General features: G+C 46.1%; 2 protein-coding genes across 4 annotated transcripts in view; one reads left to right on the forward strand and one right to left on the reverse strand.

Annotated features, from left to right (window-relative positions):
• LOC118234904 (G protein-activated inward rectifier potassium channel 4-like) overlaps window positions 1–27303 on the forward strand; it is a 28941-nt gene extending 1638 nt beyond the window's left edge. The window contains exons 1-4 of one of the 2 annotated variants that reach the window (XM_035431754.1): window positions 13483–13941; window positions 19676–19758; window positions 20673–21546; window positions 26612–27303. In XM_035431754.1, the coding sequence (XP_035287645.1) occupies window positions 19696–19758; window positions 20673–21546; window positions 26612–26970 (1296 nt within the window). In that variant the 5' untranslated portion in view covers window positions 13483–13941; window positions 19676–19695 and the 3' untranslated portion in view covers window positions 26971–27303. Of the gene's footprint in view, window positions 1–13482; window positions 13942–19675; window positions 19759–20672; window positions 21547–26611 lie in introns of those variants that run through there. The other variant, XM_035431755.1, reaches the window with a different exon arrangement.
• kcnj1b (potassium inwardly rectifying channel subfamily J member 1b) lies at window positions 101–5687 on the reverse strand. Of its 2 annotated transcripts, none has more exons than XM_035431756.1 (2): window positions 5560–5687; window positions 101–2504 (listed from the first exon to the last, which is right to left on the reverse strand). In XM_035431756.1, the coding sequence occupies exon 2, from the start codon at window positions 2493–2495 to the stop codon at window positions 1341–1343; it is 1155 nt and encodes a 384-aa protein (XP_035287647.1). In that variant the 5' UTR covers window positions 2496–2504; window positions 5560–5687; the 3' UTR covers window positions 101–1340. The 2 variants fall into 2 exon arrangements, with proteins under 2 accessions (XP_035287647.1, XP_035287648.1); XM_035431757.1 differs by lacking the exon at window positions 5560–5687 and adding an exon at window positions 3490–3648.
• Window positions 27304–27658: the final 355 nt, after the last annotated feature.

Raw genomic sequence — 27658 nt, forward strand, 5'->3', positions numbered from 1 at the left:
GTTGTCCCGGAAGTACCCGACTACTACTGACTACTGGCTGGAAACTTTCTTAGACCATTAATCAGGTTAATGTAAAGCCATTGTCGCTAATAGTTTACCTCGGTTTAATTATGACTCCTTATTACTCTTATTTATGTGGTGGTGAATCAATGTCTTTATTTCCCAGAAAATAAAAATATAGCACATTTAATGAGTTTTACAAAACCTTTTTTGCACCAAGTAGATTCCCCTGAGATAAAATAAAATACAATTTTCTTATAAGAACAGTAAAATCATTACAAATACTTGTTTTCGTGTGTTTACTGAAGCTGTTGTGCTCACAAAATTTGGCTGCAATCATTATTACTGCAGTGAAAATATAATGCGGGAACAGCAATGCTTATTAGTACTCTTGGAGGCAAAGCATTTTGGTACCCCTTTAGCTCCTGAATTTTTCATTAAAAAAGATTTAAATCATAATCCATTCAAAGTCACCTTTCACCTTTTCTCAGTTCATGAAAATTCAAGGCACTTTGTCCCCTGCTTAATAGATGTCAGTTTGTAAGTCCTTGTAGTCACGGGAACAAGAAACACTGACCATTTTCCACTGAAGTCTACCCTTCGGAAAGTCAGAGGCACAAGCCGTAGCTAAGGTCAAACGTGAGCATTAGCTCGGGCACAAGCCTTTCTGGCATTTTTCCAGCTCGATGCCACAGGCTCTGTGATTTGATAAAGCAGGACAGTACCTTGCACTCACATTTTTTCTGTTTTTTCCTTTAAAAAATAAAGTATTCCAAGGTATAATTTTATTTGATGTCCAGGGACGAGCAGCTAGTTCATTACACCTCTTCTGGAGGGGCAATGACATCATATGCGGACCTCGTTTAAGCTAGGCGGCGCACATAGGTTTCCTAAAATTGCATAAATGGAGCCGGGCATTACCAGCTCTGCTCATATTCAACAACTGGGCAGCTCTGACCAGGGAGCGGGCAGATGAGTCTCAGCGGTGCTGCTCAGTGGCTGATGTCTTGTCCCAGCAAAAGCCATCTAGAGAGGTGAAAATCTAGGTTGAGAGAAGTTTCGACATAAAACGGCCAGGTTAACCCCAATAGAGCGCAGGTTTAACCTGGATATAGCCTGGCAACGTCATAGTCGGCTAGAAAACTTTCACTTTTCAACCAAACGTAGCCGGGATTTCACCGGAAACGCCTAGATGGTTTTTCTCCAACTTTTCACCTCTAAAATGTTCCCTGGGTGCCCAAAGTTCCCCTGGATGACCAGCACAAGCACATGAGCTCCTCACCAGCCTTCCCCTCTTCTTAAACTCAATCTCATGTCCCCCAAAAAACCTCCCCGCGGCCTCACATGACCGTGTTGTCTGCTGAGTCGTCGATGTCGATCACCTCGAAGCCTTCGTTGTCGATGCCCTTCTTCTCCGGGTGGGCCTGGCCCTGGGCGTGGGGTTGGATTGGCGGGCGGTGGTACCCCTCGTCGTGGAAGCAGAGGGCGCAGTGCGGCGTGGGCACGGGCACGGCCCGGGAGAAGTTGGAGAAGTCCACGCGGTACTTGCCGCCCTTGGCGCGCGAGATGATGGGCAGGAAGCTGTAGCCCCACTGCACCTCCTGCGGGATGAAGGAGGTGCGCACCTGGCAGGAGGAGCTGGTGGACTCGGCCGTGCCGTCCAGGAAGACCACCAGCTCGAAGTCCTGCAGGTGGAGCGTGTCGGCGGCCATGCCGAAGAAGGGGCTGGACTTGTCGATGACGTGGCAGAGCGTGAGCGGGCAGACGAAGAACAGGTTGTCCTTGCCGGCGTCCACCACGAAGTCGATGCCCACCTGGTCCATGATGACCGTCTCGCCCTCGGGGGTGACGGTGGTCCGCAGCAGCTTGCCGTAGATCTGGCTGCCGATCAGCAGCGTCTTGCGCATGTTGGCCACGCGGATCTGCAGGCAGAGCTCGCCCTTCTGCGGGCAGATCACCGCCGTCTCGCTGAAGGTCACCGTCTTGGCCCGCTTCTTGGGCAGCGAGATCTTGGCCAGGATGACGCCGCACATGAAGCAGTTGATGATGGCGCCGATAAGCGACTGGATGACGATGAGGGCCACCGCCACGGCGCAGTCGCCCGTCACCGCCCGCCCGCCGTAGCCGATGGTGGTCTGGGTCTCCAGCGAGTAGAGGAAGGCGGTGGTGAGCCCGTTGACGTTGCTGACGCACGGGACGTGGCCCTTGGCGTAGCTCTGGCCGGCCAGGTCCCCGTTGGTCTTGGCGATCCAGTACCAGAGCAGGCCGAAGAAGAACCAGCTGCCCGTGAAGGAGGCGATGAAGAGGAAGATCATGAAGCGCCAGCGGATCTCCACGAAGGTGGTCCAGAAGTCCTTCAGGAAGGCGAAGTGGCTGTGGTACTCCACGTTGCCGAACTCGATGTTGCAGCGCCCGTCCTTGGCCACCAGGCGGCTCCTCCGGATCCTGCGCTCCGCCAGGTGGTTGTGGATGTGCTTGCGCATGAACCGGAACATTGCCGAAAACTGCGGGGAAGGAGAAAACAGAACAGATACGGGCCAGGCCCGTCTTCAGATTTTTTTGTGGAGGGATGTGATCTGAAAGTGTAATTTGGTTATTCACATTTCAACTGTCACATGTAATTCATATCATGGTAAATGGTAAATGGACTGCATTTATATAGCATGCAACCGAGAGCAGATTTCATAGATTAGTGTGATTAATGTGCTTTGGAAATGGCCATCACCTGAAACTAATAATGTAATATTTCCTTCTTCTCAGAAAAAGGAAAGGTTCTGGTATGGAGCACTGATGATGTTTTCCAGACTGCATAGGTCAGAAACTGAGAATGTTAAACTGCTCCCCTTTTTTTTGCCTTTACTAAGCTGTAAAATTAGCTTTAAGAAAACAGTTTTCAATTATAGAACATCTGCATGAAATTGAACATTGATAGTTTGCACACACATTTTTATTAACTGGCTAGTAAAATTAGTTCTATTGGTTGTTTTCAGTTATCCAATTAAATTATTTCTATCATAATACTTTGAATGCACGAAACTAACATTTGTCCTATTCAATCAAACCGTTTAACTTTTTACAACGGGTTCTCTGATCATTCAGATGTTAACAATTTCCGTCATTAAAACCAAATTCACCCCTACAAATCAACAAGGACAGTGACGTAAAAGTTTCCCTAAGAAATGTCCTTCAGCTTTATGAGTGTTAGCTTAAATGACAATGAAAACATCTCGGTAACTGTTTAACACAGGTCACTGCTCTTCTCGTAAAACCAATGAGCCAAAACTCTTTATGGAATTAAATGGTGGCACCCTCCCTAGTGACCTAGGGAAGAAAGGTTAACACTCAGGCGTTCCGCCGAAAACTTTATTCGGTAAAAAAAACAAATAAATAAGAGAGAGCGTGAAGGGTAATTCTCAGCCTAAAGAGGGACGAGAGGGCTTCGCTCTCTCAGCCCGTGAGTAGCCAGCACGCGGAATCCAGTGCACATACCTGCCGTCTGAGTCTGCTGGCCAGGCGCTGCAGATAGCCGCTTTTTTGTTTTGCTTTTTTTTGTCGCTCCGATTTTTACAGTCCCGGTTTGTTTCCCGCAAGTTTCTGTTCGTGTGTTGCGAGTTTTAATCCCCAACGCAATGCCTTAATCTCGGGCACATGCCGTAGCGCGCACACTGCTGCCCCCACCCCACCCCCCCACCCCAACCCCCACCCCAAACCTCCCGCTTACGGCAAAAAGCAGGCCTTTTAAAAAAAACAAAAAATAACAAACGTCAGCTTTCCCCCTGGACTCTGATCTATCTGCTCCCCGAACCAAACCTCACCAAACTCCGAGCTCCCACACTCCGCACAAGGCAACCCCCAACGCCCCGCCCCCCACGCAGGGATCCGCATTCATCGCCCCCGCCGCCACCAAAGTTCAGCCCATGCGGCGGACGTATATCACCGCCGGGGGGGGATTAGCCGAAGGAATGGAACATGCCGGAATCTCTAGGGCAACTCCTGGACGCACACAATGCAGGGGCGGTCAGCGGTGCGACCATTCAGAGCGCGGGAAGACAACGCCACACAACGCGGCACCCTGCTGGGGGGGGGGGGCGGGGTGGCGTTGGGGGTGGGGGTGTTGGGGGGGGGGGGCAGTGAGGGTGGGGGGCTTTTCATCAAGAACACTGAGATGTTTCGTCGTGCCCCACAAAGAAATCCTTCAATCACATTTCCCTTTTTTTTGTGTGTGGGCGACTACCCCTATCCTGCCCCTCCCACCCCTCCAAAACAAAAATTCTCACCCCAATAGTGTATGGGAAAAGACAAGTGAAGACCTTTGCTGTGTACTTCTAAAAAAAAAAAAAAAAAAAAAAAAAAAAAAAAAATTTGGAGAAAAGGTGAAACAGCTTTGTTTGAAACTATGATCTTAACATATCTTGAAATCAGGTGGTTAACTGTGTATTTAAAAACAATTGCTCATTAACTTGGGAGGGGTGGGTGGGGGTGTGGGCGAACTTTTTTCCACATTAAGCGTTCGGAATAAGACATAAATCTTCGGCCGTGCCTGAGCGAGCACGGATGCCATTAGGGCTATGCAAATCAGGGAGACTGCGAATGAAATCAAAAGACCTGCAGGATAGGAGACAATACTGACAGCTGAGCCAGGGACGGGGGCGGGGAGGGGGGGTGGACGGGGGGGGGAGCAGGGGGGGAGGAAAAGACCAAGCTCCCGTAACGCTCCCGCTGTGTCCATCCTGCTCTCTCTAATGCGGCAGGGAGCTGGGGACACCAGGGGCACCAGGACACTTATCACAGCCTCTCTGAGGGACTTGTGAGTTTACCGAAAACCCTTTCAACAGGTTTCACGGGCTTCGGGCCCGTCCGTGATGTCACCGCATGCTTACCGCACGGCTGGGAAATGATGCGTCTTGATTTCCTCTCATTGTAACCGGGGCAACAGTGCACAGCAGTGAATGGCATGTGGCCATGTTAGCTAAGCGGCGCAGATCATTGTGTATGACTGGCGTGGCTAAAAGATGAGCTGGGTGCCAGAGATACCTTAACAGACATGCATTACAATTCCCTATGTTGAAATTAAATATATTGCCAAGATATTTTAATACGTCTCTATATATGGAAAAGACACACATTATCACCACTTTGTTAGTGGAGGATATATTTTCAAAAATACACATATTTGCACATTAACTTTCAATATGTGAAATCAGGAATCATGTAAACAACCACTTGCTCAGAGCACCTCTTTCTCTCCCCTGAAAAAGAAAACTCTACTTTTGTTTTTAAACGAGAGGCTGATGCCATGAAACTTTTTTCTTTCATCATATGTGTCAGTGAGTAGACGATGCTGATGTGGTGTGCCTATTAAATTTTTGTTATAGCTGCCTAGCACTTTATGTTTAGCATATTGTCTTATACTGTCAATACTAAGTAAAGTCTTTTTAATAATGACATTAAAAATTAGATTAATATTCAATTATTATAATTCCTTATTTTTGTTGTTGTTGTTTTACTAGATTATAACCTGTTGAACGAAATAGAAAGTGATTCTGATGTAAGTCTTACCTTGCTAACAGCGCTGCCTTGGGAAACAAAATATATTTTGGGGTGCGATGTCTCCGGTTCGGTTGGGTGCAGTTTCAGGTGAAGTGTCGCCCTCTGTGATGCAGAAAGTGCTCTGGAATGTTCCGCGGCACCTGCCACCTTTTATAGGCATCACAGGTTAATTAAAACCATTTTGCATGCCAATCATTACCTGCAAACCCCCTCCCCCCCCTCCCCCTCTCCCCCACCCCCAGCCCCCACCACCATCCTTTCAGGTGCAAAGTAGTCCACAGTTCACATCACCGACTCAAACTACTCAAAAACAGGTCTTCTCCTAGCCTCTCTGTCTATGTTCCACTCCTAAATCAGTAGATCGAGGTGGAAAAAGAAGAGTTTATGAAAGTATGTGTTTCTGTTGCAAGCCTATGTTATTGCACTCCGTTGGAAAAAAAACGGATACAAAGTAGCCTACACAAAGGCACCCAAGGCTATTGTCTGACTTGGGTTGACAGAGTTCACAAAACCCATAACTGCATCAGGTTTACAATAGAAAGAAACCACACATACTTTTAAGAATAATAATCTACTTTCATAATAGAAATTTTTTTTTTAAAAACATAAAGATGACACACAACCAGTGAATGTACTTAGTCATACAAATAGATACAATAGAGGAAAATATTCTAATTCACAACCACTCAAATCTTTCAGCACAATTTTGATTGATTCTAATTTCTTTTTAAGGACCATTTTATCTGGTTATTGTAGGACTTACTGAACTGCACCTGTGATGTTTTTTTTTTTTTTTTTTTTTTTTAAAGAAGCTTTTGCATTTAATTTTAAGTCAAATTTAAGGACAAATATTGACTGGATTTAAGTCTGGATCTACACTACATGGTCAAAAGTATGTGGAAACCTGGCATCCAACATCGCATCCAAAATTATGGGCATTAATATGGAGGTGGTCTGCCCTTTTCTGCTGTAACAACCTCCACCCTTCTGGGAAGGCTTTGTGCTAGATGTTGGAGCATTGATGTTGGAGCATTGCCGCAAGGATTTGCTTCCATTCAGCATTAGTGAGGTCGGGGACTGATTTGGACAATTAGGCCTGGCTCGCAGTTGGCTTTCCAGTTGATCCCAGAGGTGTTGGATGGGGTTCAGGTCAGGGCTCTGCGCAGGTCAATCAAAATCTTCTGAACTGTTCTGGACAAAACCATTTCTATATGGACCTTGCTGTATGCCCGGGGGCATTGTCATGCTGGATCAGGAAAAGGGCCTTCCCCAAACTGTTGGGGAAGCACAGAATTGTGTAGAATGTGGCTGTATGCTGTGGCATTACGATTTACATTCACTGGAACCAAACCATGAAAAACAGCCCCAGACTAAGCGGTGTCCAGATACGTTTGTTGATACACTGTATTTTAAAACAATGGACTGCCGCTTTTGTTCACTGTTTGACGACCCAACAGGCGAAGTAAGGTTAGTAAACTTTACCACATTTTATTTACGCTCCCTGCACATTCAGTTTCTGTCATTGCTCCACAAGCAGCCTACGTTAACACCTGCAAAAACGTATACTGTTCTGACAAGGATAAAGTTTAAAAAAGAGGCAGTGTATTGTAGCCCATACGCTACATCGGCCACAGCAGGTTTTTACTCATTTCAGAAGCCGTTGGTGAGACGTGACTGTATTGCCTCCACTGATAAATCATATAAGCCAGTAGGGGGTAAACTACACAGCACTATGAATATACGTTTAATGGTCCTGTAGTTCAAAGCGATTTGTTAAAACACTAATTATTTGATTGGAGGTGGATGAAATTACAGTATAACCTGATGAACACAGAGAAGCTAGGCAAATGAGCTTTCGCCTTACATGTGTATCCGGATGTTTTTAATTCTGTGAGGAGGGAGGATATTCGTGTACAGGAATTAAGTAGGCCTACTGGTAGTCTATGTCTGTAAGTTCTTGATGTTGAGTATATTATATTGATCACAAGAAACAGACTGTTTTCAAACCAGAAACGCACCCCAGAATGCAGACTGGATTTTTTCCTTTTTTTGGTGCCCACTCGAAACACAGCTTCAACACCAGACCAACCTTTCTTAAGTAAAATTTAAAAATCCTGTCCAGTTGATCCAAATCTCAGAGTGCCCCTATTCCAGGAGACTAGTGGTGCATGTAGCATACTACGCTTTATTGGGAAAGAGCAGTTGGAAAAAGAATTGCAATGCTTGGACAACACTTCCTTGTTTAGGGTTAACTGAATCAGCCCCCTCGGCACAAAGCACAAAAAAGTACAATCAGCACGGCTGCCAGCAGTTTCCAAAGGGCTGCTCCTGCCGTGCATTGGGCTTATATAGTGGTGTGCCTCGGCAGTCGTTCCAATCTTCATCTATATCGACGTCGCTGCAGATGTCTATCTACCTGGGAAATCCTTAGCCAGTTCCGTTTTGCTATTGGCGTGGGAAGCAGTAAAACTCACTTGTTTTGTTATTCGCCAGGCATCAGGGCAAATATTGAGAAGTGTTTTCAGCACTGGAGAGCTCCCGCGCCCGAACCTGCAACTGATCAAGAAGAACCGCACCGTTCCACGCGCAGAAAGTTCTGGGAGCCGTTGAAAAAAAAAAAAAGGAAACGGCCAGTTGTTTGACGCATTGAGGAAAGACAGAAAATGTGCCTGCCGTCGGTGAGCTGCTTCAAAAAAAGGAGCAAGCCGATACGAAGTGATATAAATTATTCATGAACCACCAAACCACTAATAATACAGGCGTTAGCTAACCACTGCGTAGCCACATTATAATTTTAAAGAGCTCCAGCTATCTGTCAGCGGCAATAACCACCGAGAGGGCTGACGGCGCAAATAGGTCCTGGTTTAAAGCGAAATGCCTCCCGTTCATTACGAATTGTGGGACGAACAGGCCTCGCTATTTAGCATAAGTATTTCCAACACAGTAGGGCCTACATAATTTATAAGCTCAATAAACTTCAAAAAGAAGCTTTTCTTTTTCTAGGAATTTTTCTATTTTATTTTTTCCATATTCAGGATTTTCGTCGGTCCGCTTATAGCAATGCAAAGGGATAATCACTGCCGGCCTACTCCGCTAGTCTTCCTGGGCACTGGGCTCCTCATTCTATCACGGAGAGCCTGAAACAGAAATATGAAAGCACAGTATTATGGCAGGACCATAGCAACACATGATTATCTTAAATTGGATTTCGGTGACAACATCTCGTCTTCCCTTAGTAACCGTAAGTGTGGAACCAACATAAACGTACAACTGCAACATATATCCTGTACATAGCGTCATTTGCAATTATTGTGCAGATTGTCCATCATTTTTCACTCCTTTGTTTAAACCATCAGTTATGCGACGTTTGCATAGATGTGTCCCGGACTGTGGAGAAATAATAACATTACACAAAATAGTGACGTAACCTATAGTTACTTGTGAGTCGGTCATTCCTCTGTCATGTTTCTGTTGTATTTGTAAGGTCGACAACCTACCTACATTACCAATAACACGAGTAAAGAAGATGGACTAATAAAACAAACGCCATATAAGCAAATGTGCTTAGGATGTTATGGGAAGAGGTGCTCGACAAGCCTGGATGTTTTTTTCTGCACCAAAGAAACCAGGTGAATTGAGCTAACTGTGCAATCCGCTACTTTAATCAATGAGTTAAGTGCTGAGAAAGTGAGAATGCGCGTAATTTACCAGCAAGACAGCTGAGTGTGATCGGAAAAGACAGTAGAAGGCAGAACGACGACACCTTTCGGGATATAAAAGAAGCCCTTTAAGACGTATAGCCATACACGTGGTCAATATTGCTGCAATTTTAACGGGACGTATGCATACTTGTAAGAACAAGAACAAACAAATAATAAAGTAAGAACGAGAAAGAAAAAGAAAAATATGGGTGCTTGAGGAAAGCACAATAAATATGCTGCCATCTCCTGGCAGACGACCAACGGAATGCACGAGGGAATAAATAGAAGAGATCACCTTGGATGTAAATTTACTGTGTACGAGATAGTGCTGTGGAACGGGTACCGCCATTCTGAAAAGATTTATTCTTGCCGCTATGTGTATACCTGTGAACCAATTTGTCTTTCGCGGACCGATCCTGGAAATAAAAGTTTGACCATTTTAAGTTCATTCTTTGCTTGAATGGAAAAAATAAACTTATAAAACCACCGAGTGTGCCGATAAGACCACTCATTTAGCCTAATATTATATAAGTGGACTGGGAAAACTGCACTCTGACCTATTTGGCCAGAATATATTAAATATTTAAAAATAATATATAATACATTAGTGCCAAGTACTAGTTAAGAGTCCACAGTATATTATTTATAATTAATACGTCCAGTTCCCGTCGCTAATAGGCACTTTTATATATGTTTCTGATTATTAAATAGTGGTACTTCAAATATATGAATAATTAATGCATTATTGTTTTACGCATGTGGACATATATGTATTTTCTTTTATTATTCATGAGCAATATATGTTTAAAAGATTTGTTTTTTGTAGATGAATAATTAATAAATTAATACGTAATAAAAAGTACCACCATTTTATTTTATAAGTGCAGTTTTAAGTTAGAGCTTAAAGTTTAATGTGATGTTACCCCCACTTAGTCATAAGCCCATGGAAAGAATTGGCAGCTCATGAAGTAGCTCAGATCCATTCATCAGATCAAGTTCTCTGCACTTAATTGGAAAATTCAAGCAATCATCTCTCTCTCTCGCTCTCTCTCTCTCTCAAGATATAATCAATTAATTAATGATCTTAGTCATTTCTTGTGCATGCAGGAACTCATATACTCTCTGGGGGAAGATCTGTGGAAGAGGCTTGACCTTTGCTCAACCATACAGGGTTTGTTTTTGTTTTTGGCCTGAATATGGTTTTTCTATTAGATGTACAGTTAAACTCTCTATCTATCTATCTATTTATCTCTCCCTCTCACACTTTACCTCTCCCCCTCTCTCTCTCTCTCATTTCCATAGTTCTCCAGTCCTGGGCACTCCCTTCCTTTATTGCACCCATTGTGATGTCACGCGCAGTGACAGGAAGATCAATCAGGACTAATGAAGCACAGAAAGAGTGGCCCAATGGGAGGAGGGGACATCTGATAATGACATGCGCAAACTGCCACAAGAGGCGCCCAGAAATCTGCACTGTAACCACATTTCAATGCGCATGTTTTTATATACGGGGATCGTCGAAGCCCGTCAATCGATTAATAATGATCAGCGGATAAGCTTAAAATGCACTATATGGCCTATGAAAGGAATGACTCATAATAGGCCTACCACTTAATGAGCTGTATATATCAGAGAGGTTTTATTATAACATGCTTAGACAATTATTAAAACAGAATTTGCATTGTGTATTAACGTCATAACGGCAAGAAACAAACAATATATATATATATATATATATATATATATATATATATATATATATATATATATATTGCATTTCATTACGAGTGTTTGAGTGAGTGAGTGAATGATATATGTGCCCTGTGATAGATTGGTGGCCTGTCCCAGGTGTATTTCTGCCGTTCACTCAATGCATGCTGGGACAGGCTCCAGCACCCCCCCCCCCGCGACCCTGACCAGGAATAGTGGGTTAGACAATGGATGGATCCACCGTGGTCTGGAGATGCATCTCTTCAGACTATAACTGGACTATCACCACTCTGCAGGGCACTCCCAATCTAGGATCACTCTTATCACTCATATCCTTCCACTTTGTTCCTGTAGCGCTTTCAAGTTACACATGTACCTCCTGTACCACTTTCATACATGTACCTCATCCAGCACTTATATTGCACTTATATCATTATCTTGATGTTGTAGCTTGTTGTCATGCCTCCTAGTTTGACTTAACATTACTCTCTGACCTAGCCTATGCTTACTGTGTGAACTGGACTTAATGTGTTCATGGCTACGAATAACTGTTACATAATGATTATTGCACCTTATTGAACCTGCGTTTTATAGTTGTTCCAATGACCTTCAGTATGCACTTATTTGACGTTGCTTCGGATAAAAGCGTCTGCCAAATAAATGTAATGTAATGTAAAGTAATGTGTATATATATATATATATATATATATATATATGCATATATATATATATATATATATATGTATATATATATATGTATATATATATATATATATATATATATATATATATCCATATAAGCACATAGCATTTCTGTTTCCCTGTTTAAAGACATGTTTAGATTCATTACATGTCACTATGTGTGCTCCATTTGTCATTAGCTGATTAGCCTTGCCGGTGTCTGATATGCACATGGGGACAGGGCTAAGCCCGTTGTGCTAACAGTAGCAGAAAACCTTGCAGCGCTAAGCCATCCGCACACCTACTGCTACACCAGAGTGCTGACCCCTCCGGAATAAGCACAGCGAGCAATAGCGTACCTGTCACCTGTCAGTCACTCCTCGACAGGCTGACAGATCGGACAGGCAAGTGGACCGCAGCGATCTGATGGTGATTGAATTGAAATGTTCCATTTAAAAAAAAAAATTAAAAAAAAACAAGGTTTAAGTACGCTCATCAGCGTGGGTCTATGTAAATGAAGTCAGTAGGACCAGCGAGGCTAAATGAAAAATGTGTGTGTGTCTCTCTCTGTATGCGCATATGAATGGGTATGGATTGCATGCACATGTGTGCATGCATATTTATGTGTGCATGCGTGCAAGTGTGTGTGCGTTTAACTATGCAAGCACATGTCTCTGTGTGTGTGTGTGTGTGCGCGTGTGAACAGAATGCTGAATTATTCACCATATGTATCCTCTCATATTCGGTCCATACAAGTCCTCTCTGGGCTTTTTTACAAATAATAATTCCTGCCTGCAGCGCTGTCCCATACCCTACAGCATTTAGCCTCAGTCGGTGTGAGCTGGCTGCAATCAGCACACCCCCGCCGACCAAAACTCACTCAGCCGACAACGGGATGGGCGCTTTTAACAGGTTCGAATAAACTTCCAGCAGCGAGGCGGCCCTTCGACGGACGGCGTGAGGGGTACCCATCTCCGGCGCTCTCTCTCCCGCCGTTCCGCGGAGCGATCGCTCCCCTCGCGGACAAGCCGCACGTAGCGTAGCTTAGCGTAGCGTAGCTTAGCGTAGCGTAGCGGCGGGTTTCGCTCAATCAGACGAGGTCGCCGACCCGCGCCGTAATTAACCGTCGCCCCTCGCCCGGCCCCTGCTCCCGCGGCTTTTTAATCCGCGCTAACGTGCGAAGGAGCCGCCGGCCCGCGCGGGATTTATGGTAAGCAGCCGCCCGTCCGATCAATAGCCCGACAGGCACGTAATTAGAGCGGGGGACCGGTACGGGGGGGGCCTCGCAACAAGAGAATTGGATTCATGACAACCCCCCTAATGCCCCCCCACGCCCCCACCCCCTTCCCCAGGTCTCCAGGTCATTATGGTCAATCCCTTTGATAGAACCTAGTGGAGGACGATTGTTACATTCAATTAGTTACCCCATCAACCAGCTGACACAATCACTGCCCCCCCCCCCCCTTCCCCCGTCTCACAGAGCAAATGGGGGAGGGTGGGGTTTATCAGTGACAGGGTGCCGCGGGGCCATAAATCACTAAACGGGCGGCACGCAGAACTTGCAAGGGTGCAGCGGAGTTTAACGCGGGTGCGCCACACAGCATCCCACTTCCTTAATGGACCTCTGTGAGAGACAGGGCAGTGATGGATAGCGCTGATCGCTCAAATGACCTTGTTCCCTCGGCAGCTCTCTACCCTTCCTGCACCTGTTCCCCTCCTCCCTCCCTCCCTCTGTCCCTCCCTCATTCCTTATTCCCCCCTCCCTCACCCCATCTAACCCCCCACCCCCCCACAGCCCGGTGAATTTTCCTTTCCGTTCGACTGCAGTATTAGCGATTAAACACTGCCTCTCCTGTATCTCTTTTCTTCTCCATCACTTCCTCTACCCTGTACTTTCCTTTCTCTCTCTCTCCCTCTTCCTCTCTCCCTCTCTCTCGCTCTCTCTCTGCAGAGTGAGGCAGGCTACGAGGCAGACACACACGCGCGCACATGCACGCACGCACACACACACACACGAGCGCTCAGACAAACACTGAGAGACAAGAGCTCCATGTGGAAGTGAGGGAGTACTAGAGAGAGCAGGAGAGAGGGAGAGAGAGAGCGAGGGAGAGAGAGGGAGAGTAGATACGTGCACGTTCGTACTCACACACGCGCAGCGGGGGGAAAGCATCGTAAGAGGAACCGGGGAGGGGGGGGAAGCAGCGCGACGCACACCCAGGAAAGGAGCTCCGTTTGCTGGGGAAGCAGTCGTGAAATGCCCTGCCGGGTGCCTGGAGGGTGCTTCTGCTGGAAACTGAAGGTAGGACTTGATGGTGGTGTTGGGGGGGTGGGGGGTGGCAGTTGTGAGTGGGGAGGGGGGGGGGAGAACAGTGTAACTCTCCTGTGTTTTGTTCAACCTTTTGTCCCGTAACTGAATGTCGCTAATTGGCATCGGTCCTCGCTAGCATAATCCTTTAGATCATATTAGCGTGTAAACCCTGTGTGTTCGCCAAAGTCTTAAAAAAAACAAGGGACTGTGGACAAGGAGAAGGGGGGTAAAAAGTGCAGTTCGGGTCCCCCGTCGGTGATGAGCGGGGAGCTGCCGTTCGTTCGTTATCCCCCCCTGCCGTCGCTGAGATGCGCCCCTTCGCACTTTCCGCACGCCGTTCGTCGCGTCGGCCGAAGACGGTCGCGAGCGGTTGAAAAGTGCGCGCGAGGCGGGCACTTGCGCAGTTCTCCGTTACGCAAGTTTTTTTTTTATGGCGCTTAGTTTTTTTTTTTTTACGCGGAGCGAAGCGGGAGTTGCCGAGTGACGGGCGCACACGGGGCGACCGCCTGGCCCGGGCGTAAATTCCCGGTGGCGCTCGGCAACGGTCTCCGCGGCGATGCGATGCCAGGGGCAACTGAGGATGAGGGGAAGCGGGCCCCCGGTAATTACCGCAGGGTTAAGAGCGATATCTCCCTCGCTCTGAAACAGAGCCAGACGTCTTCAGCGCCGCGTTGTCATTAGAGCAGATTGAATCTGCACAGCAGGCTCGTTTCCTTACTGTAGTGGAAACGACTGAAACTGTGATCTTTTTTCTTCTCTCTCCGTGTCACACTTGCTCGAGTCCAATGTCAGACGTTTCAAAATCGGCGCAGAGCGCTTGTTCTTCCCCGTACGAACAGAAGAGAAACGGTGGCTGAACGTCAGAAGCAAAGTGATCAGAGCATTCGGCACTGTAAACGCAGATATTTATTTAGGGATGGCTCATCCTCTGGGGACAGTGTGTTTAAAAGTAGCCTCGATTGTGCGGCAGTGTTGTCAGGGAACTAGTCGAGTGTTTAGAACAAACATTGCCACAGCACATTTTTTTCCACTAATTTCTGGTAATTTCTTGTTGGATTTATCTTCTTTTACACCAATGCACAATTAATTTCTTAAATGATCATCATACTGCAGTTTCGCAGCACTTAATTACACATTGCGTCAAATGAGGCACAAAGCTTTAAAAACATTCATAAAAGCTTGTACTCTTATTGGTACAGCAGCAAACCAATGGCAGCTGATCTTATCAAATAGTAAATAACCTGCCACATCAGATTAGGTGCACTTGTTAACAGGAAACAAAATAAAAATTAGGAGGCTTATAAAAAGGCTTACATTGAGGATGAAAAAGCAAAGATACTGCCACTACCCTTCTCCTACCTTTTACTTAACCATAAATGTGTCACTGCTGATGTGTAACTATACTGTACAGCCGATACAGAGTACATGCTGTTTAAGCCCCACTGAAACAAGTTTCACGTGTGTTATGGTCATTTGGAACTCAGAGTGCCTGGATTATTACAGCTATCATTCTCTGGACTTGCCTGTTTAAGTGATGAGGACAATAAGCTATTGTGACATCATAAGCAGGCGAATGCTGCCGTTTGCTGACCATCACGACTGACCGTCCGTGGTTCGAGGGAGTGTGAGGACACACGCGGTTGATCCCAGCCCTCTGTAACCGTAGGAACCAGCTCCACCAATGGCGGGCCTTTTAAGAGGGGAAGCACTCTGACGTTGACGGTCTTCCCACTGTAATCTTGTTTGCTCGCTTCTGGAATCCACGTCAGTGGTTTCCTCACTAAGCATCCAAAACGGTAGCCCTGCTGCCTGTAAAAGTTCACGCGCGTCACAGTCGGCACTCAATTAGGGTGCCTTACCGGACAGCAGGGCCTGTGCGTGGGCCCCTCCCCCTCTGGGCCCACCTTCACTGATAAATATGGAGCCAGGGAATATGAGGTCTAAATCAGGTCATGTGACATTCACCGCTACCCCCCCTCCACCCACCCTCCAAAGATAAATCACAATTACGATCTGACGAGGAGACCTTTTAGAAAGCGCGTGTGCGCTTGTACCTCGAGCACAGGGGGGTAGGAGTAGTGAGGAGAATTAAACGGATGTTTCTGGTTCCTCTGGTCCTTGGTCCCTCCATCACTGGCTCTGAACAATCTGTGAGTGCCGCTTTCAAAGGCCCGAGCCTAACCTCACACACACACACACTCACACACACATACACACACAAACACACAACACACACACACACAAACATGGAAACACTCACACACACACACACAAACAAACATACACACAAACACACTCATAAAAACACAAACACACACACACAAACAAACATACACACACAAACACACACTCTCACACACACGCGCACATGCACGCATGGACACGGGAGACAGGGCAGCCCCACAGAGCGGATCTGGGTAACGGCGGCTGGCCAGCGCTTCTGTGCCGTCAGCCGTGTGGCTCCTGTCGTTTCATTAGCCTGATTGGCTCCAGCGTCGACGGGACACGACCGGCGGGGGCAGGGAAGGTGATCTCTGAGAGACGGGGGGGGGAGGTGCCGGCCAGATGAGGCCGCTTATTAAACGCAGCGCGGGGTGCGAGGGGGAGCCTCCACGGGCACTTTGGGAAACGGTGAGGTCATCCGCGCCGCCACGCAACCCCCAGCAACACGATAATCGGGAAGGGGGAAGGGGGGAGGGGGCAGCAAGCACTGTTGTGCAGTTTGTGCTTGATCAGTGGCTAAGGGTGCATGGTTGTTATATATGGACGGGGGGGGGGGGGGGGGGGGGGGGGCGTCAGGGAGGTAGTGTCCGGGGGAGGGGCGGTACAGTGACAGCGGTGTCCCAGAGTCTGACTGCAGAGAGGGCAAACTCACCAGTGGGCTGGTGCATTGTGGGAAATACAGAGCCGCGATACGCAGCGAGTTCACTTTGCTTCATGCTTTCGCAGTTTGTTTTGATGACTCTCCTGTCTTGCATTATAAAACCAGAAAAAAAAAAAACCAAAGCTCAGACATCAGGATCAATAGACTCATACATATTAAAATATGCTTCATCATCTCATTCTGTTAATCATACAGCGCTATAATGTTCATTTGGTGTTACTGCTGTATAAAAAATTCAAATTAAGTACACCAATTATGAGTATTAAACATCCTACACCTGAACTATTATGGCACTGCAGTGTTCAACCAGATCAGTATTTCATGATTTTACCGATTTGAAAGGTAATCCAGAGTGTAAATACTGACTATTGTCAGGGGTATTCAGTATAGGCAGCATCCCTCTTGAACACAGTAAAATGCTCAGTGTTTTATAGGAGTTTCTATGAGTCCAAGAGGAATTGCACTCTATAAGAGTAAAATATATTCTGTCGGGATTCATTTAACATGAACACTTAACTGCTCGCTCATTTAGTTTTTTGCACTTCTACACGAAAATCGTTCAGCAGATGCTGTTATGTAGTCCAATATATGAGAGAACATAACTGCATCCTAATCACAGTTATGTGAGCAACAGCGATAGAGACCGGGCGGGCTAGCATCACTCCTAGAGCAACGACAGCCTCACGTAGGCGCAACATCGCTAAAGCGTCGCTCTTCTGGAGACTCAAACTTCCTCCCTGGGATGAGGAGAAATAGGTTGTAGCATGAAGAAAGATACGGCATTTAGCCATTGTGGCAGCAAAATATTTCGCCCCTCCGTAACTGCAGGGTAGTGTAGAAGGGCTCACCGGATTGTTATGTAGAGGGAATGCTTCCAGCGTGTGCTGCACGCGAAGCACGCCGTTTCCGTTTAAAGTGGTTAGGGTATCAGCCACGCCGCAAAGCCGCCGTTAACCGCTCGAGTAGGGGATCGCGTTTGTTGTGAGCTATTTGTCCGCCGTCTTTTACGAGTGACAGTCGAGTGCTTAGCAAATTGGTGGCGCTGTCATCGCCGCGAAAGCAGCACAAATATCTTCTGCTGGTTCGGAGCACCGGAGATATATGCGCGCTGCGGTTTTCAGAGGAACGCGGCAGGCCTGCATGCGCATCTGTGTGCGTAAACAGTTCCCCCATGTCACCGCAGCCTTTTGCCTTTCTCCTTTTTCTCTACATTTTAGAGATTTATGTGTACAACTTAAATTACAAAGGTCTCCATAACGAAATTAGTTTTGTATCATTGAATCATTCGTTTGAGATTTACGCAACAAATATGTCGTTTTTACCAACGCTATCCGCAGAAGCGACTATGAGTCTAACCCCAGTTCTAGGCATTTATGAGAGTCAATAAGATTTGTGATAAGTTGCATGTGATGCTTTTTTGTGCACAAGGCTGTTGTCTAAATTAGTTTTAAAAACGGTTTCATAATCAGACAAAACTATATTTAAACTAGAATCAATTATCTGCATACATTTACAAAGACCTGGTGTTTTGTGAAGCCTTAATGTACATTACTACTATTACTACTACTACTATAACTACTCCTACTAATACCACTAGTACTACAACAACAGCCACTACTACTACTTCTACTACTACTACTACTAATAATAATAATAATAATAATGGCTTTAATGCTCTTATTATTTGACATTATACTGTACAACATAAAGACATCTGAATGATAGCAGCAGTGTGAAGACTGAATGGTTCACGGCTAGAGGGCACGCATTAGCATCCAATTGCTTATTAACAAATGCCTTGTCCACTGGGAGGCTGCGCTCAAAGCTTTATTAGACTTGTAGATTGCTGTCAGTTTGCTGAGTTAGCTGTCGATGTGACTCAACTGCGGAATGATCTCCAGTCATGAGTTACGCGGAATAAGATTTCCGTTTGAACGGAAATTGTTTCGGTAAGCAGTTTGGGGTTGTAACTGACTTAACTCTGTAAAAGGTGAAGACGGAAGTGGAGGGGCGCTGAGGGTAGCACTTTGTAAAACTGGTTAAACCTGCAGCGTTGGCCTAGCTACACAGAATCCCACATCTCCAGGCTCGCAGCCCAAACTTGAATTCTGTCCCATAGATTAGCACCTCCACGGCTGAGAGCTCACAGAAAGCATCCTGTTAGAGAGAGGCTGTGAATCAGCACTGGTTTGCTGAAACATGCTAATGCAGAAATCAGCCAAACTGAACATATCCTTTTAAGGAATGCATTTCTCTCTAATAAAAGCGTACAATTATTGACAATTTCATAATCAGTAACCACTTTGGGTTACTGTGGATATCTAATGTGGATCTCATTGATTTTAGATTGCATGTGAGCATACCATGCATTTTGTATAGCTTAACTTGTAAGTAAATGAAGCATATTTTATAGAGCATGAGAATATCTTATCTCCCTCCCCCTCTTATTTGTGCTTGCGCACACTCTCTGTTGCTCTCTCTCCCTGTCTCTCCTCTCTCTCTCTCTGTCTCTCTTATCTCGCTCTCTGTGTCCCTCTTATCTTGCTCTCTGCCTCTCTCTCTCTGTCTCTGCTTTCTTTTTTCTTCTCTCTCTCTCCCTCTCTCTCTCATATATCGCTCTCCTCCTCTCTCTCTGTCTCTCATATCTTGCTCTCTCTCTTTGCCTCTCTCTCACCCCCCTCTCTCTCTCTCTCTCTCTCTCCCCCTCTCCCTCCTCTCTCTCCCACTCTCTCTCTCGTTCCCCTCTCTCTCCCTCTCTCCCCCCTTCTCTCTCTCCCTCTATGCTTTCTCTCTCTCTGTCTCTCTCTCTCTTACTGCCTCTCTCACTCCCCCCCCCCCCAGGTCTGTAGCTGCAGCTGAGAATGGCTGGGGACTCCCGAGCTCACATGGACCACAGTATGGAGATAGGAGTGCTCCCGAGAGAGGTCAGGCTCGAACTTCTGCTAGGTCTCCCACACATAGGTTATAAAACCTGTGTGTGTGTAAGTGTGCGTGTGTATGTGTGTAAGTGTGTGTGTGTGTGTGTCTGTCTGTGTGTGGGTGTGTGTGCGTGTGTATGTGTGTAAGTGTGTGTGTGTGCATGTGTAAGTGTGCGTGTGTAAGTGTGTGTCTGTGCGTGTCTGTGTGTGGGTGTGCGTGTGTGTGAGTGTGTATGTGTGTAAGTGTGTGTGTGTGAGAGAGAGAGAGAGAGAGAGAGAGAGAGAGAGATACTGAAGAATGTGACATGTATATTGTGTCTATCCAGAGTCCCATTTGTACAGAAAATTGAGCAGCTTAAAGAAATAACTTGGGGAAATCATCAGAAGTGTGAATACCTTGCATCCTTTGCAACTCCTGCAGTGTTTTATACAAGCAGTTTAGTCCTGAATAGAGTAGAGATATTCTCTAGCCTTGAAAGCCATTACCATGATAGTATCAAAGAGGGAAATAGGATAGAAGCAATTTATATTAAAAACCAGGTTATCAAACATTCAAACAGAAAAGCCATGCGGAAAGGGGAGAACAGCCTTGAATACCCAACAAACATTTACTGAAATGTGAGGTTTGGGTGTTTTTTGTTTGATTTTTGTTTTCCAAGCTTTTTTTTTTTTTTTTTTTGCTGCATTCTGTGCTTTTGTGCTGACAGTGCCGTACTCTTTAGCAAATACAACCTCTCTTTGGCGTTATTTCAACTAGATTCTAGTTTCTGTGAGTATTTTAGAATACTCACTGAAGCAATTCAGGTAAAACACTTTGCTCAAGGGTCCAAGGGCAGTGCACCCACCTGGGAATCAAACCTGCAACCACCGTGCTGTCACTGTACCCAGTTCCCTAACCGCTGTATTTACGTTCTTTTTAGATGAAGAAACTCCCAAGGCACATCCGGGAGGGGAAGATCGCCACCGACCGCACCCGCCTGATAACCGAGCCGGTGAAGAAACCCCGGCAACGGTACGTCCAGAAGGACGGCAAGTGCAACGTTCACCACGGCAACGTCCAGGAGACCTACCGCTACTTCAGCGACCTCTTCACCACCCTGGTGGACCTCCAGTGGCGCCTGAGCCTCCTGATCTTCACCCTGGTCTACGTCGTCACCTGGCTCTTCTTCGGCTTCCTCTGGTGGATCATCGCCTATCTCCGCGGCGACCTGATCCACGGCGACGAGGAGGACTGGACCCCCTGCGTGGAGAACCTCAACAGCTTCGTCTCGGCCTTCCTCTTCTCCATCGAGACGGAGACGACCATCGGCTACGGCTACCGCGTCATCACCAACGAGTGCCCCGAGGGCATCATCCTGCTGCTGGTGCAGGCCATCCTGGGCTCCATCGTCAACGCCATCATGGTGGGCTGCATGTTCGTCAAGATCTCGCAGCCCAAGAAGCGGGCGGAGACGCTGATGTTCTCCCACAAGGCGGTGGTGTCACTGCGGGACGACAAGCTGTGCCTGATGTTCCGGGTGGGCGACCTGCGCAACTCGCACATCGTGGAGGCGTCCATCCGGGCCAAGCTGATCCGCTCCCAGCAGACCAAGGAGGGCGAGTTCATCCCGCTCAACCAGACCGACATCAACATCGGCTTCGACACGGGCGACGACCGCCTCTTCCTGGTCTCGCCCCTCATCATCTCGCACGAGATCAACGAGAACAGCCCCTTCTGGGAGTGGACCCAGGCCCAGATGGAGAAGGAGGAGTTTGAGATCGTGGTCATCCTGGAGGGCATGGTTGAAGCCACAGGTAAGCTAGGCCTTGCTTATTTATAACAGTGCCAGCTGATTTTGTTTGACTGTAGATCAGGGTCTCTATTAGGAAAACACCTCAGAACGAGGGTGGTGATCCAGGATCACGTTTCCGGCAGACCCTGTTGTTCTCCAGGTCCAGGGTTGGTGAGCCTTGTTATAACCTCTCCTTTATGAGCTAAAAGGCTGATCCTTGACCAGCTCTCCTGCCAGCTCTCTAAGGGTTTACGGACACGGACCCTGCTCTAAGATTTGGGACTCATATCTGAGTTCGCTCCTGTTACTCGCGGAGTGTTGGTGTGTTTTCACGGACGCAACCGCGGCCAAAAGAGTGATTGATCGCGCCTGTAGATGTAATCAACAGGAGGTCTACGCATGGACGCTCCCCTCTGTCCTGGATAAATACGTTTACTGTTTCTCAATTCCTATTTCCTAAACTGCGCTCCTATCGAGATGTCACATTAGTACGGCCATTTATGTAAAACCTGCATTGATCTGCAGTGAAATTGAATGAATAGTCCTTGCGGCAAAAGGTGCAGTGAAGTACAGTAAAGAGTCCTTCGGGCCTCGATTTCACTTTGGATCAAATCATTTTTAAGCGCTATTAAATTTAGAATGTATTTTCGTCATTTGAATCCTCCTGAAAAGCAGTTGCCTACCCAGAGCTCAGCTTTATTTCGCGCAAATGACAAAGCCGTTGCAGAAGCCAGTTATTTGCTTCTTACATCGTTAGCGTGGGATAGATTGAGGCTGGCAAATTTGCGAAGGGTTAATGCTAATAGCAAATCCCTGACAGACAGACTCGTGTGTCATTGTGCATAATGTATAAACTTGAAGACGTTTAATGAGACGCGCTTTGGGTTTTATTTTATTTAATTCATTCACGCGTCAAACCTGAAATCATTTCTGAGAGAACAAAACGCATGAGGGGCGTGTTGCCACTGACGTTCTGTTACCACGCGAGAACATGATGTTACTAAAGCGGAGGAAACACCTTGCGTCGGGACGTCTGCCCAATACACAGATTGATTACTTGCATGAGATCCCAAGGTTCTTGGAGAGCTGGCGTGCATGAAATATTGATCTGAGAATCTGTTTATTTATAGCAAGGAGCATAAAAGGAAGAGGATAATCTATTCTGATTTAACCCTGTGCGCTAATTGCTTTTTTAATTCCGCGTTTCTGATACACGGTCAGGGACGCATTAGAATAATCAGCCAAAATATGCCGTTTAAGCAATTTATTAGTCTTTGTTCGAAGCCAGCTGCCAGCGTTTGTTCTCATTTGAATACGATGCATGATGCATCTCTTCAATATTCCGTGCGATATTGGTTACATTTGTCAGGAACAAGTAGGTCTACGAGAACTTTAATTTGGATTGAGAGAACTGTTTATGCTTCCCAATGTTTCTGACGCTACAGCCCGAAACGTTATTTATTTTTTTTATTTATTTTATTTTAATGGAATCCCCTAACTCCCCTAACCATTGACGTTGGAGGTTGAGATAGACGTGAAACTTCCGCTTGATTAGCGCGAGCTCATCATGCTTGGCTTGTGTAACCTTGGCGATTGCCTGTGATTGAATCACTGGGGGGTCTCTCTTCATGCCTTATAAATGGGGGGACTCCAGCTGGGAATTTTGGGAACACAATTAGTGCTTCCTTCCCAGATGCCTTTGCAAGCTGGGAATCATTCCGTCCGGCTCTTAAAATGTCTACAGATTAAAGAGGAGGAGCCTCGGCCTCAAAGAGAAATATGTGACAGGCTCTCGCCGATGACTTTTATTCTGTGACCTTTTTTGTGCATTTATGAACAAGCCGTGTGTTTGATACATGGAGACTGGTTAGCATATTGCACGAATAGACTAAGGAAGAGAAGGTATCCACATATTAACGTAGCGTCCAAGAGGACGAGTACAGACCTAGGATCAGGTTATTCAAATGCACTTCCTAACCTTATCCATTATGAGATTATGGACTAAACCGATTATAGATCAGTGTTTGAGGTGCTTTATAAATACAGGCCTTGGACTCTGCATAATGATGCCACAGTTCATTTATTTCTTATTTTGTGAGTCAGTTTCCTGCGGGCTATGCTATAAGATCACGTCCTACTTGTCGCCACGTTCGCGTGTCAAGTTCTGCATCAAAGCAATTGGAATGGCCTATGAACGCATTGGTTCTTACAACAAAATGCAAATCACGTTCGCGTGGCATGTAATCAGAATTAAATATTCAATGTATTTGCATTTTATGTGATGTTTGTTTATTTGCCTGTAATTGAGTTGGCTTCTGCCGCGTGCAAATCCCTAAAGGACTATGAAATTACTCCCCGATATTCTTTTCCATGCGTTGTTTCTCTTTCCCAGGGAATTCATTACTGCGGGGATATTATTGCAAAAAAGCACAAATTCAGAGTCCCTCAGCGTCCATTGCTTAGCGTAAACAACAGAAGTTCATTAACAAAAACCTGGCTTGGCTTATCATTTCCCTGAGCTAAACATTGACTCTACATCAAGGTTTTCCAGATTTGGTCAGTATCCCCCTCCCCTGGGTACACTGTTTTCTTTTCCTACCATAATTAAAATTCCTGAATTGTAACAAGCTGTTAATTATTCCTAATTAGAGGGAGGACTTACCATTTTAAAGGCACATTATGCCAGAAATAGCTGCACTTGCCATGGAGAATGAACGAGCAATATTCAGATTCTTTGACTTTTAATCAGCCTGATCAGTTCTCAAATAGCCTAATGCTTTTCGTTTTCAGATTAATGGCAAACGCTAAATGATTCACGGAGAAAGTCTTTTACTTTTTTAATGTGGGGAACCTGTAGACTGACAAGTGAAATCACTGTTGTTCCAAAATTCTGGAGAGTGGATGCCTGCTCATTCAATATAGACCAAAGGCAAAAGCATATGACAGTGAGCCAGACCTGCACTGCGTTCAGATATGTACAAGGGGGAAAGTATATGGAAGAACACAAGCATGTGTTTTCAACCCTCTTAAAATTCATCAAGAGATTGGCTTTAGCTTAACCAGAAAACGCACACGCGTGCGCGCACACACACACACACATGCATGCAAAAGTACACACACAGACACAAAGGCAAGCACACACACACATACACATACACACACAAATCCACACGCACACACACAAATGCATGCACACACACACACAAAAATGCACACACACATCACACAGACACACACAAATGCATGCATGAATGCGTGCACGCACGCACGCACACACGCACACACAGTAAAATTATTTACTTCAGTAAGCTTCTGTGACAAACGCTGCAATGGATACTAAATGAGTAAAAACAAAACGTGTTTTGATCAGCACGGAATACAATCGTCATACGCAGCACTTTTCAACAGCTTTCAGCTCTTCAGCACCCGCTTCCAATGTTTCGTAATGCTCCGTCATTCCTTTTGACACTTTGAAATGTTTTCGTTAAACAAGGCAATCAAATTCCTGTCAGAGAGGAGGCCTGCAACTGTCAAATCCACAGACAGCTTCCAAATACCGTATTTTCAGACATCTGAGTAAAGATATCCTAGAAACTGGAAAATCCCCTAGCTACTACTACATATTCCGATCAAAACTAAATTGGATTTGGTGGCTAAAGGTGGCTTCTTTTTAATAGAAAAGAACACACTGAATCCCTGAATGGTATGGTCAAGGTTCTACGCAAACACCCAATTAGTAAAGTGTGAGATTAGTTTAAAAATAACAAGGCATGCACACTCCAAAACCAATAGGGTTTGAAACATGCCTGTCTGTACATTACATCTGTAACATGGAAAGCACGTGCAAGTTTTCTTAGTTACACTGAGCACACGCTCTTATCCAGAGTGACATATCCTTTCACATACATTACAATTCATTTATACAGCTGCATATTTTACTGAAACGATTGAGGTAAAATACCTTGTTTAAATGGCACAATGACAGCACCCAACCTGTGAATCAAACCTACAGCCTTACACTTAATTACAGTTCCCTTCGCATTACACAGCCATCCACTGGCATTTCCTTGAATCATTGAGTGGTTGAATCGGGATGAAAAAAAAAGATATATTTCACAAGCGTATTTCTAGGGAAGAACGCTTTCTCTTTTCCTATTTCATAAGGACATGAATGGTTGAAAATGTCTCTCGTTAATAACTCTGTATTCACACGTCCTTCAGCTTGACCTTTACCTGCCGGCACGTCCAGGTGTTCTTCAAAAACGCATTTACTGCTACTTCTCATCAAAGAGAGCTTTTTTTAAAAGCGGGCGATTCCGTTAGCAGCGATAGAGGGAGAATGACCCTTTTAGTGTTTATGTCATTGTTTGCCTTCAAATTAGACGGTGCACTTGGGCACGGCTGAACCCATTTTAATTATCCATCGTTAAATACTGCATTGTGGAAAAAGTTCTCCGTCCACTTTGTATAAATCAGGAATATTTTCCAATTTTCCAAAATCAGGAATAAAATTCCAATATTTTCCAAGTTTTCCTTTTTCTGTTCCTCGTCGCCTCGTCCTTCTTTAAAAGGAACTTTTTTTGTGATTCCGCAGTGTCAGCTTTATTTACTTCCTGACCCAACACTTGCCCATAAGCAGACAAAGGATTACGCAGTATCCTTGAACTGTTGGCAAGCATCGAGTGAAAACACAATCCAACCCCCCCCCCCCCCCCCCCCCCCCAGCACTCACACTTACAGTGTAAGACTGCATTGACGCAAACAGCTTCTCAAGGTTGTGTGGGTTAGAAACTAATTAAAGCACTCTTTTGGGAGTTGAATTAATGCGAAACTGCAAGAAAATAAAACTTACATCTAAAGGCTAATCAATGGATCTGACTTTGAATGGCTGCCTTGATGTGTAGACAGTTTTTTTTCTATTGTGATGAAAATAACTATTTAGATTAAAGTTTTTTGCTGATGGGTCATTTTTAATGCAGTACTCCCTAACGTCTTGAATGAACATTTTTTTATTCCTCAGCTATGACTGAATTGTTCATTTTTCTTTTTTGGGGTTCATCCCTCCCTGTCCCCCAATCTCTGTGCAGGTATGACCTGTCAGGCCCGGAGCTCCTACCTGGACACCGAGGTGCTTTGGGGTTACCGCTTCACCCCGGTCCTCTCCCTGGAGAACGGCTTCTACGAAGTGGACTACAACAACTTCCACGAGATCTACGAGACCAGCACCCCCTCCTGCAGCGCCAGGGAGCTGGCGGCCGGGGGGGGGACGCGAGACCGTCTGCTCCTCCCCCACCTCTCCCTCCCCACCCACACCCACTCCCATACCGCCAAAAGCCACCACCAGGACCTGCTGTGCACCCCCGACCCCCTGCGGGAGGAGGACGGGGAGGCGGGAGGAGGCCTGAGGGAGGGGACCAACGGTTCGGCCGCTACGCTGGGGCTTTAGACGTGACGCCGCGGCAACGCACCGCTGGGCGTATGGCGGGCCCTGCGGCTCCATCACAGAGGGGGCAAAAGCCTCGGGCAGCTTCATTCTTAACTTGGCGGCGATTGGTTGTTTTGAGATCCCGGGTTGTTACAGAGCCTCTGATTGGAGGATGGGATATACGGGTGGGAGGAGGGCCTTTGAACTGTTCGAGTGGTCTTGGCCAACTTTTGACCATTCAAATTGTACGGACTGGAAGGGTTGTGAGGAGGACAAGAAGGGCGCCCTTTGCTGGTGAGTTGGAGCAGTTATCTTTCTGAATGAGGATCCATCACGTGACGCAACCGATTCCCACGCACAAAATCGTCTCCAAAACGTTCCGCGGAGTATCCGTTGACCACACATGGGATTTTGCCCACGCCGCACACACACTGGATTACCACGAGCGAGGGACTCCTACTCCAAAGTGATGGTCCCCAGCTATAGTGCTCGGTGGGATCACTATGGAAACGTCCAGCTTGACCGTAACTGGTGGGCGAACTTCCTGGAGAGGCCTGGAAACTTCCACTGTGAATCGAACCGACTGGCGATGTTCCTGCACGGGTTGACGCCGGTGACACGACTCAGACTACATGGTGCTGACGGACATTTAACGGTCACTGGGTATTTTATTGTGAAATTATTGGCACAGCCGCTGCTGTCCGCAAAT

Source organism: Anguilla anguilla, chromosome 9 (assembly GCF_013347855.1).
Source record: "Anguilla anguilla isolate fAngAng1 chromosome 9, fAngAng1.pri, whole genome shotgun sequence".
Lineage (NCBI taxonomy): Eukaryota > Metazoa > Chordata > Actinopteri > Anguilliformes > Anguillidae > Anguilla > Anguilla anguilla.

Coding starts and splice junctions, on each gene's coding strand:
- kcnj1b (XM_035431756.1), bottom strand. CDS start 2,495: ATGTTCCGGTTCATGCGCAAGCACATCCACAACCACCTGGCGGAGCGC.